General features: G+C 36.9%; 1 protein-coding gene across 1 annotated transcript in view; it reads right to left on the bottom strand.

Annotated features, from left to right (window-relative positions):
* The window catches only part of LOC108628896 (band 4.1-like protein 4), a gene marked incomplete at its 5' end in the record, with an annotated part of 21,909 nt that extends 11,314 nt beyond the window's left edge, over positions 1 to 10,595 (bottom strand). Inside the window, 3 exons of the mRNA XM_018031125.2 lie at positions 1,993 to 2,090; positions 9,515 to 9,654; positions 10,491 to 10,595. Coding sequence (XP_017886614.1) covers positions 1,993 to 2,090; positions 9,515 to 9,654; positions 10,491 to 10,595 — 343 coding nt within the window. The remainder of the gene's footprint in view (positions 1 to 1,992; positions 2,091 to 9,514; positions 9,655 to 10,490) is intronic.
* Positions 10,596 to 12,771: the final 2,176 nt, after the last annotated feature.

The following is a 12,771-nucleotide window of genomic DNA, read 5'->3' as shown; positions in this document are numbered from 1 at the left end:
TTATAACTTTTTTTAAAAAAGGATATCAGCGGACGTAATTTTCTAAACGCAAAAACGATGTTTGGTCCGAAGCCAATCGTTAACTAGTTCATTCTAACTTTATGAGATCCTGACAATCCACGAAACCAGCACCCGGTGGTATCTCGTTCGACGATTATCGACCGTTTATCATCGATAATTACGCAGAAACCAGTCTAACGAGATCGAGCATTACGTTTTCAAGTGTTACACAAGACCAAGTACTATCGTGTATATTTTTCTTATCCTCGGCAGATGAAACCAGAATCCTCTTCCTTCGTGCAGGTGCTCAAGGACGTATCTATGATATACAGGGTGAATCTTTTAATTTGCCTATGAAAATTGTTTTTGATCTCTTCCTTTGTGCATGTGAAAATAAACCAAATATTGTATGCAGTATCTGCTGCTCTTTTTTTCCACCTTTTCATTTATTTTGATATGTTGCCCTATTCGATTCAAAATGATGAAATATTATTTAAAGAACAACAGAACGATTTATATGATTTTGTTATACGATTCGCCTTGTATAATCCGGAAGACGATACGAGTGGTTGGGAACAGAAGGAGGTACGCCTCATTTTCAGAATTCTAATCTCGAATGAGAGACTCGCGAGAATCATTTGAGGTTTACGTTGGCAATTGTCTCGCAGAGATTACTTGCTTAAGCGATTTTCCTTTTACCTACGAACTACGGCTCGCACGTTCGTTTCTTCGAATTGTCTCCCCTTAATTGGACGCGATTCCCGGATTCAATTAGCAGCTGTCTTTTTTTCTACGATTACAGAAAACGTCCTGTTTACCGAAGATAGGAATTGGCTCGAAGTTGTTTCACAAGTTTTCCTCGAATTTGTCCAGTGAGTTCTTCCGTGTTTTTCAAATTCTTTTCGCACAGTCGCGACTGCTCTGGCCTTCAATTATTTCGTTTAATTAGCATTCGCTCGGGTATTCTCTTTTAATTTGAAAGAAAAATTGTCTCGTTCCTCGGTTGCTTGATATTAAATGGATTTAATCCGTGCTTTGCGGAACGATGGGCTCGCTTATTGCCACAACGGTATTAACCGGCTTATACATACAGTAAGAATCAAAAGTAAATACTTTCTTAATACATTTCTCTATTTTTACAAAAATCGTAAACAGTACTGTTCACTTCATTAACTTCGAACAGCTCAAACCAGTTTCCCCCAGCAAAATGTATATAACATGAATAAAATAACATAGATATGTAACATTATTAAATGTAGAATTGTTACAAATATTTCCTCTCTAATCTATCGTATAGCATCAACTAACTGTGACTAAACACTTGAGACTATTCATGTGGAAACTTGAAAGCCTCTCATATTTATAATAACAACATATTTTCCAAGTGTGCACATTAACATAAATTACTGCTATTTACTAATTCATATTGTAAATCAATCTAACTAGTGAACAAGAATTTTGACCATAATTTCTTTCTTTGAAATAAACATGAATGTATATAAATTTTTATCCCAGGCTGTTCAAGTGAAGAGCACTACATACAGGGTGTCCCCGGATTAAACGATTAAACTACATTTACATGTATGTACATTTTTTTAGATGTACACACTTTTGATTCTCGCTGTACTCATCTTTTTACCCGCGTTCATTTAACTTTCTTTGACCTTGAAAAGATTAATACCCCGAGATTTTAATTAAAGGCACCAATTTTAATCATAACGTTCATTAGAAGCAGTAATAATCTTTGCGTTCAGCCGCGTCTGACGGAAGGCCTCGTTGCGAGAAGAAATCGAGCGAGCATTAACCATCTGATTGATTGCGTTTCGTGCATGCTTCCGTTATATTCAGGACGATGCGTTTCCATAGGGAAATTATAACTTCTCTCATTAAAAAACATGAAATTCTCGCGGAAGAGAAGTTCCCATTTTCTCTGATTGAATGAATGGTAAAAAATAAAAATTGCAATTGCAATTAAATGAATAAAAAACTTACATTGTACGACGTAGGCTCCCAATTCTGCAGCCAAGTCGAACGAAACTGGTAGTCTTCCTTGCAGAATGTCCTGCTTCACTTGCAGAAAGAACTGATACCTGTATAACAATCAAACAAAAATCGCTACGTTACAAAATACGCATTGAGATCTGAATACTCGTTTGCATTTCTTCATTGATCGCATGGTGAAAACGGGTTAGAATTTTTGAATACGGAATATTTTATTTATTTGTCGGCGAGGCCACTTCGATATTTCTCTTCGTACGGTTAATGACGTGTGACAGGCATGAATGTTAAGCGCGTAAGAGACGCGAAAGAAGCGAAGCGTAAGAAGAAGAAAACGAAGAGAAGGAGGGCAGGGAAAAAGGAAGATGATTACGACGGGGTCAACTTGCGGCTCGCCTCGCAGCGAACTTCGTTTTTAACCATCGCGTGCTCCCCTCGCGGTTTCTCTCCTCTTCTCATCGTTAAAGGACTTCTTCGCTGCTTCCTTTTTTCTTCGCCCATTCATTGCGTTGCGCAGCCTTTTCTCTCACGATGTCACTCGCAGTTTTCTCAATTTTTCTTGTTACGAATTTACATATCGTGTACACATTTACGCGCGAAACGGTTCATCCATTTGCATAACTTGCCTATACAGCAATTAATATATTAATCATTCTATCAATCACTGTATGAGACATTCGTACCACATGAACTAATGTATTAATCTTTATATGAAAGATCGTATTAATCATTGAGATAACGTATGAACAAAAATTAACTGTAAAACGCTAAGGTTTCCATATACTTTTATGAACTGCAGTAACTTTTCCCTTGCACGCAGATTCCTTTTCGCTAGCATATTTTCCTTCTCTTCTTCTCATACCATCCTCACTTTTTCTTCATTTTCTGCCTGCCAATCTCTCGCGCCGCCACTTTCTTTGCTCATCCACCAGACTCGTTTTCATCCCCCGTCCCACTTGTCGTCCCTCCTACCCGATCCTGACCCCCGGGGATATTTCACGTTCGTCTCGATTGTTCCTTTGGATTTTCCGTTGTCCCGTTTACGAACCCGATCCGTAAACCGGAACAATAAAAGTACATCTACTCTTTCCGTTAAGCCTTGTTGACACAGCGTGAAATATTTACAGTACGATCGTTCGCCAGACAATGAACGCAAACAGGACTTCATTTCAAAACGTAATAAATGTGTACAAGCATTTTCTTTATAAACACAATGGCATTTAATAAACCCGGAGAATTCAATTATTCATTGGCATATATTAATAACGCATCATAACTCTGGGCAAAAACTTGACCAGCTTCTTTTGTGAAACACAACGAAGGATAAGGTTTTAATGCTTGTTCATATTCATGCCCTCAGGAGTTATACGTCTTCCGTTCAGTCGCAGCGATTCGTATCCTCCGCGGTAAAACGACATTCCCGCCTTAAAGCTCGCCTGCCTTGTCGTGCGATAAACTCTCTTTCTATTTCATTTTCTTGATACACACGATCCCCGAACGGTGTTTATTAACGCATGAATAATTCCCCATCCCGGGCTGCGTGAATCCTTCCCCAGGCCTCGAATCCCCCAGGGACTTTTCTCCTGTTCCGAATTCTGTTTCTTCTCTCCTACGTTATCTCTTTTTACCCCTCGGTCTGCTGCTGATGCAAGGATTACCTGCGAAATTCCTTTTAGGGTAATTCTGTAAGATTTACCCCGTCGCCCGTTTTTCCTTCCCGCGTGTCGCTGAATCGGATGCTTCTTGTCCCCTTTTATTCCTCCGTTCTGATTTCCATTTCTTCGGTTTATTAATACTCCGCATGGTATTTGAATAAATCGTCGCGGAAGCTTTATAATACTTCATCAGTTCTCCCTCTGTCATTCTTAACATTAGGCAAAACAGCTGGGAATAAAGCGTAACCGTTTGCAGCCATAAAGTTCAAACCATATAAAAATATGATTTATTTATTTATATTGTATTNATCTACAGTTGTAATTTCATTTCTGGTAACTACATCTTAAATTTATATTGTTTGCGAATTGAAATTAAATGGACTGCTAATGTAACAGTAAACTATGTAGATTTTGATGGAAACATCATTGATAAGTTCAACACAACTAAAATTAACAAGCATCGGTCAGTCGCGTTCAGCGAAGCTCGCGTTACGGAAATTGCTGAAACTATGCGAAGTTCGCAGAACGGCTGAATGGCTGTTGTATCAGACGAGAGTATTGACCCTCCCTCGGGATCAAAACGGAAACACCTCTCGTAGCCCTCTCTTCAACGAGTAAAGTTCGGATTCTTGACCATAGATATTAGAGCGCGTTTAGCCTTGGGCAGCGAATTTCTCGCCGCGCCCGGACCGTACCAATTAGCCAGCGACTGGCAATTATCTACCGAAAATGAAAATTATAGAGCATCAGTGAACTCGAACGGTAGATAGGCGTTTCGGTAGGCCGTTTTTCTTGCTTCCTTTATTTCTCGTACTTTCTGCGCATATCTTTTCGAAACAAAATATTCCTAAATACTCGGATGATTCATTGTCTTCATCAATAGATCGCAGATTTTTTTTATGCAATGAAACATTTATAGTATCAGTTTGAAAAATGTTTTTTCTATAAATCAGCAGTTTATTCATCAATTACTATGGGCCTTCTTTATGATAAATATTAACGAAAGTCGATAAATCAAGCTATTTTTGTCGACACCCATGGAACCTTGAGCAATAAAGTCAGTTCTAATTTAAATTCATTGTTTATGGTTTGCCTATTTCGCAATCGGGACAACACCGTCCCGTATCGTTTTAATCGATAGTTATGTCTCCGGGTCGTGTTGCTTTACGAGCGTTTAAGCCAACAAAATCGAGTTACACGGCTCTCCTTCATCACGGTAGCGCGGAAACGGTTGTACAAGGCGGCTCACGGCTGCTGCCTATCGTTACTAATGTCCGCCCACGATCCACCCAGAGATCGTAACTTCCTCCTTCGCCGAGTTTCACGGACCCTCGAAGCCGTTAATCGACGCGACGCGACGTCGCGGTACCGCGTCTAGTTTCTCTCGCAATGCAAAATTTTCATACATTCGCTAGACTGTCAAGCTATATCAATTTTTAATCCGATTAAAATAATCAATTTCAAATAATTTATATATTATTATTATTATAACTGTTTTATGTGTGTATGAATGCAACAATGACAGAATTTTGTAATTTTGTACAATTTTTCAATACATGATGTAAGAATATTTTAGAGTTGAAATATTGCCAATGCCGAGGATATTATTTAAGATATACAATAGAAGGTATGCAAAAGTAAGAATTATAGGACATGTAGACAATGTAGGCAGTTGCAAGTCACGTATAGTCCAATAAAAAAATGCTAGAATTATGGATTAGAATATTAGAAATTATGCATTAAAAATTCCTTGACTGAGAAAAACAGATCGAACAATTTTATAAACCTTACTCCTCTGTAATTATCATTTTTTCTAAAAGTTCATTGCTTCAAATATTGGACATAAAGTTTTGACTACCTTAAATCTTGTCGACCAATATTAATAAAGTTATACTGTTTTAAAGTATGTACAAATACTCTTATTCTATACTTAAAGTTTATTCAATTGGTATTTAGTTCCACGTTTCATTACATTATAATATGAACTTTGATTACAAAAAGTTTTCTCATATATTGTGACCGTAAACGGAGAATGAAGTTCATTTCGTTGCACTTGGACCATGTTTGTTTCTATATTCGCAACCTCGGCGCAATGTCTGGTAATTGCTGACGCAATATGCAAATCGACGACGCGAAAGTTGGCAAAGTAGTTTTGTACTGGCCCGGTCGATCTTACTATGCGCGCACGAAGTTTCTGGTTAAATAAGCATGATAAACATGGAAATAAAGCTAATAATAGTAGCTGTAGTAAGAATATAGGAAGAATTTGCAAAAATGAAATGAAATTAAATGAGATAAAGTGTTTCCTCAAAAGATACTTTTTGGAACTGCTGTTGGACGTAGTTTATTCACCGACAAACACCCTAAATTTAACTTATTTCATCTTGACTTCTACTCATCCTATTTCTAGTATTCCTACTTTGGCCATTGAACCTCGGTTACTTATAGCGACTAATTATAAGGACAAACAAAATGCTTCAGTTATAAATTTAATTAGATGGAACGTACATATTTTGATATCTGCAGTAGATATATGTATACGTAATACTGAATTCTGATCTTATTTGAATATCTACGTATCCAGTTTTGCACGGATTTCTCTAACACTCGATTACACAAATCCCCAATTCAAGGGGTTCTCGACGCACGGCAGGGATCCCGTATAATCTGTGTTCTCTGACAGGATTTAACAGGATAGCAAACGCAGACAGCGGGACTGGACGTAAAATCGTATCTCGAAAGGGACAAGACGCTGTCGCCTCTTTTTACCTTTTGCAAGACAGAAGGCAAAGAAGACGTATTTCTAAATTATTAATACTGAATGCTATTTGAGTTCTATAAAATATTTATTCCCATGTTGAAGAGATTTTCATTCAGTAGATTTTCATTCACGAAATTAAGTCAACTGAATAATTATAAATGTTGAAAAATTCTATGTTGCTTCACTAAATTGGAAAATGCCAGAGAGAGTAGGATTTCCTAAATAGCTAAAGTGGCTGCGAAAGGAAATAACCAGGATGAATGAGTACTTTTTGCTAGAACGAATCTCAAGTTTCTCTTTAGTTTACGTTCCTTTCATCTTGTCGTTTTAAAATTCAGATTCATCGCGGATATAACTTCTTCTCCAGGGAAAATGTCGCGCTGCATAAAATAAATGTATTANAATCATAGTTAACTCGTTAAATATCGAAATTAGAAGAAAAACAACTTTCATTTGAAGTATTTTGCGTTTTTCTAAAGTACGTAAACTTTTGGGATTGACTGTATAGCCAATACATTCTTAAATAAGTAAGTAAATATTTTCTGAATTCAGTGTTCATCGGACAAGTATCTTTTCTGAAATGCAGAGTACATCGGGAACGTGTTATAACAGGTAGCTGGAACTGTTTCTCACCGGCCACCAGTATCATTAGACCCGAATAGTTTTTCCAACGACCATCGTCTTTCCCTCCCTTAATCGCACCTCGTAGCATCACGAACACGACCATGACGTCGCGCTTCAAGAATGTCCGAGGTAAACCGCAAAAGACGGAATTGAATCGTCCAGGTTTCTGGCCTGTGTCGCATAGTACAAGCGCAACTCGGCGGTAAAAGTCTCATAAACTTTCGCGAGCCACGTTTTAACGCCCGAATGTACTAACACGATGGAGCTAAATACTCGGTTCCCATCTAATTCCATACTACCAGATGGAACCATAAAAGGTATCGAAAACTATCAACAAATTTTTATGCACCATTCAGTCTGCTGGATATTTAATCAGATAGAAAACGTTAATTATAAATAGTTAATTATCATCGAATATCAATATTGATCTTGACTTTCAGTGAATGTACATAAATGATAGTAATGCACAAATCGATTCTTCAGTATTGTTTAAATTTATAGTAAGCAGGATATGAATCATGCATACGTAGCTTTCTTCAATTTTTATATCCATGATTTATAAGTCAATTTCTTAACTTTTTCTTTACATTCAAACACTGTCATTTATTTCGAAAGTAGCCTAAGTCCATTTACTTAAAAAATCGAGCTGTTTAGGGATTTGCGTTTTAATAAAAGAAATATTGATAACTGATAACATAGTAGTATAATCTACTATTGCATTTGTCTATTCATATACATTCCATATAAATCTATTGTGTATTTCTGATCAACATATTGTACATTTTTAACCATGCAGCTCGTTTTATTCAAGTTTATTAATTGTCCAGACATGTATGGACGGCAGGGTAGCTCGTAGTTAGGTATCCCGCAGTTTCATTGTCCAACTCTCAGTTGCAACCGCGAAGGAGCTCACGACAAGCATCCATCGATTGCCTGCACTCAAGATAAAAGATGAACCCATTTACATATAGATTGACTTCGTTTGTTTTTAGAGACGTCACTTTTTCCCTTTGCCTAGCAGCTCTATTACTGAATCGCTTTAACGAACCGACTTTTCGTTCTATTAAAATTCGTTCATTAAATTGAATTGTTATTTGGGTCACCTGTGCTTTGACATTTCCACTGTTGAAAATTGTTCAATATTTCTCTCAATTTACGAGTTTCATATATTTCATTGTTCTCTCATTCTATTTTTAATTACTTCCACCAATTCATAGAATATTTGTTATGAAAAGGAAAGGTTAATTAATTTATAAAATTTAGAAATGTTTGTATCAAAACGAAGTCAACGATGAATTGTTAAAATGTTTTATAGCGTTGTGATGTAGTATCAGAATTAAGAATTGTAGAATTGTCTATTTTTTAAATATTATGTAATTAAGCAATATTTGCTTCTAATATTTTGCATATTTCTATGTACTATGTATGTATATTCTTCCAGTTTATTTCACATTTGATTCTTTGATAAACTCATTAAATTCACAGTGAAATAATAATTCTCATAGCTCTTGAAAGCAGAGCATGGTAACGTTAAAACAGCCTGAATTTCAGTTCGGAGGAGAAATAATTAAGAGAACTGGTTTCGTTGCTTAAAAATCGTTTTGAATTACCTGGGATGCAACATTGAAGCTGATTGGTTCGTGAAATACATCCACGTTATTGCACTTCGTACAAAAATTGGAAGAGCTCGCCCAGACGATAATCGTAACTTTGAACGGGCAATTTTCAGATTTCCATGAAAACGCGATACTTTGCATCCAAATGTATCCAATAATAAAATTGTCCCGGTTTCAGGGTTTCCTCTACGGCCAATCAAACGAGTCCGTGAGATTCATCGTTTACGAGTCTAAACGTATTAGCGAGAAAAATAATTAACAAAAGTGCGAATGAAACATGAATCTTATCATCCGTAATTAAGCGCCACAAAATACCAGATCTCATGCCATAATTAAAATTCGATCAGATGATTTTGCTTGATCTTCTTTTAAAAATCATAGGCCAATAGCGGAAGGATAAATCTAATTACAAAAAGTAAATCGTAATAGACAGAGAGAGAGCAATTTCTCCGCCAGGAGAGGTGTATTCGCGTTTTCAGAAGTGTTTTAAATTCTCTTTAACTCGGGCTGTGCTGGAACGGCGCAGTTGTGTAAAAAGATTTCCAGACACGCTTACTACAATTTTAAGCCCGACTCATTAGGGTAACGAGACAGGCATCCGAGATGCTAAGATTTAAATTATCTAATTTCTGTTACTTGTTTTGATTTCTAATAAATTATTTTAAATGGCAGTTCCATATCAAGTGATTTCTTTTCTTGTTAATCTAAATAGAATGTCTGAACGGTGGATAAGGTTAAACGCAACAGCTTTGAATCACGTCACGGCCGATAGATTGAATTATTAGGAACAAGCAGGTGGGTATAACTGACGGGAGGAGTTAACGGATTACCGTGCGACAAGATAAATTGAATCTGCTTACCTCGTGATCTCTTCGATGAGCTTGCACGGGTCCGCTGCGTAGAACTTCACGCCGAAGTAGAGGGTATGGACGTCCGAGCTAGGATCACCTTTTTGGACTTTTAGCTGTTTGCCAATCTTCTTGCTCGGGTCCAGCCATTGCTGGAAAATAAGAAAAGAGAAACTTGCACTTAAACAACAGTGATATCATTCTTACAAATAAATAACTTTATTTCAAACACTTTCTGCTACTTTATCATTAATAATTAAAGTATTAGACGATTTTATATTATAATCTTAGTAATTGATAACGAAACTGATATTTTTATATTGTTTGGCAACAGAGTTGTAAAGAATTATAATTAGAATAATTAGCAATTAAATTAATTGAAAAACTACAACATAATTTAATTACTATAGAATTAAAATACAGTACATACATGAAATTACGTAATTGAATTACAATGTATTTCAAATATTACAACTCTGTCTGGCAATGGGTGAATGATTTTGATTGAAGAAATTTCATATGGGGCAATCGAATAATTAATTTTGCAGCTTGATCAGAATCGAAGCGTAGTGAAGCTGTTGATCAACTGGACCGGAAATTGCACGCCAGTTCGACGTTTCCCGTGGATAATAATCCTATCCTCTTACTGCCCGGGGTCGACGCGATCAGCATCCCCCGGGCCGTACTTCCTATGAATTTTTCATCATTCGAAATCTAATTAACGGTAAACTGCTCGATATCTTGCTACTCCGTTAATTATCTCCGCTGGACTTTACCACCTAGCGATGGCATCGAGTCACAACCCACAGTTGTATCAATCAAAACATTTATTTATGTACAGAGAATTATTCTTCCTCTGGTTCAGAAATTTTCAATAACTTTCTAATAACACTGGCAATGATTTTTTAAGATTGAAACATGTAACTACAGACCTTATGAAATCTTATTCAAGTTATGTAACAGTAGACAGAAGAAATTATGTATTTACCGTTTGATTGCCGTGGTCCAAGTAACGCAACCCGAAGTAGGCAGTCTCCAATAAATTCAAATGTCTGAACACTCTGTCCAGTAATTCTTGGCCAAGATTCGAACTCTGCAACAGAAACAAACCATACCCATTATTTACTATACTTTATTTTATGGATTAGCAACATAGTGTATGAATATGGGATTGGTTTTATGATTGCGAAACCGTATATTACATGAATAAAGTATGAAATCTAATCAGACGTCATTTCGTTCGAAGATAGGCACACTTTTTCTAACGAACGTGTACCTACGGAACGCGTTACTAGATTAATTTTCAAAGGAGATAGCGAGTTGTTGCGGGACATACCGTGAGCCAATGTGCAGGCTCGATCGAGCGTGGAGATTTAAATCGTGATGCGCACGCGTCATTGAGCACGTCGCTCGAACCGCATTAGAACACGTTTTATGTGGCTTCGTTGGCATATCCGAGAACCAGGGCCCATTTATCCACGCCGATTCGAGGGTAGGTTGCGCGACACGTTTCGTAACGGTCTCGGCTAGCCCGGGGAACCGATTTCCATCCGTTCCACTAGATACTTCATTACTCGAATTTTCTTTTTGCGCACCCCCGAGGCGTGCGCAATTAACTTCTGTCCGCGGTCGGCTGCCCCGATATCGCGATAGCGTATAATAGAATTTCCGATCGAGATAATCGTGATAACACGTAAACTGGTTTTTTCGTGATAAATCGTTGTCCAGCTTTTCTTTCGACGATCAATCTTTTCCTTCACGTATCACTTTGTAATCGTTCGCGTGCGCTTTCAATATCTCACGATATTTTGTTAATGACTATAAGGATAAGAAAGTTGTAATCAAAAATAGATTTGACTGATTCGTTCATCAGCGTCTAGTGAGAGCTCAAGTACCGATCTACTTGAAATTTTTTGGGCAATTTCCTACCACGTTATAGATGCTCACTAATGAAGGACTTTTTTTTAATTCCATAGGGGAAATAGTTTTGCAACATCTCTTCGATCTAATGAGATATCAAATTGTTCCTTGTGCCAAAATTTCAGTTTATAAATGTACTACAAAGCAATTTCTGGATTTGTCGAAATTCCACCCTTAAGGGAGTGACTTGATCCTTGTTTATAATAGTTACTTAGACTTTGCAAATACTTAACAATAAATAAGATAATAAAAGCAAGGAAATGCAGACGAAGTCGTAACGGGGAATGTTAATATATCATAATTATGATTATTGTACATTAAACATTATATTAATAAATGTTTTTAATATACGAATTTATTAATACGTTGACATTTATTCCTGTACCACTCAGCATTATTTATCTGTGGAATCGATAATAGCTTAGAATCGTCTATTAAACTTTCACTTGGAGTATTTTAGCAATCAGCCTGTCAAGTATCCGAGAATTCCCTCGAAAACCTCGGAGCTACTAATTCTAACCGCTTTCGAGCCGATCAAAAACAAATATGCAATACTTTGTTATTACCCTTCAATCTGTTCTCAGGAATGACCGCCTCAAGTTATGGCGATTCTCGAGAAGATTGAACAACGAGTACATACCACAAATAACAGACAGGTGTGTGTACTTATCTGCTCGTTCGTGCCGCGGAAAAACGCGAAATTAGCTAGAGGAACATCGTGCGAGAATAGCAGGAGAATAAAAACGGTTTCCGCGATATGAATGCGATCCAATTGCGCACAGATAGCGAATACTTCATCATAGTTTCAATGACTGAACCTTGCACGATAAAAAGAAAGAATTCAATTATGTAACTGACAATCAGATAAAATAATTTGCGGTTCTACGGTGATTATTTGAACTTTTCAGTAAATTACAAAAACGATGGACAGAGGAAGATCCAAACACAGCAAGAAGTAAAATAGATAAGCCGAAATATGTCGGGTTGGAAGGATAATTTCCTACGTCGACGTGACCGCGGGACATTTAGTGAACCGAGATTGAAATCGTTAGTTTCCGGTTCCCGGTTCGCTCCATGGCGTACCGTAACTCTCGTTTGTTTCCCCTCGGCGAGAACTAGCGAAGATCAATGTGTTTGCGTGTACTATCATTTGTTCCTTTGTTACACGTATTAAAGTTACGAGCTTGGATTTCTACACGGTTCCAACGGATATTATAATATTGCAACATAATATGATACCATAAAACCCTATTAAATAAAATCAGATTATACAGCATAATATTCTAATATAAAATTAGTTCACATAAAACTTCATTCAAATATTCCAAATTCCTCTTGACATTTTTTTT

This window comes from Ceratina calcarata, unplaced genomic scaffold (assembly GCF_001652005.2).
Source record: "Ceratina calcarata isolate Rehan_Ccalc_2016 unplaced genomic scaffold, ASM165200v1 scaffold547.2, whole genome shotgun sequence".
NCBI lineage: Eukaryota > Metazoa > Arthropoda > Insecta > Hymenoptera > Apidae > Ceratina > Ceratina calcarata.
This window is presented reverse-complemented; position numbering and strand designations above follow the sequence as displayed.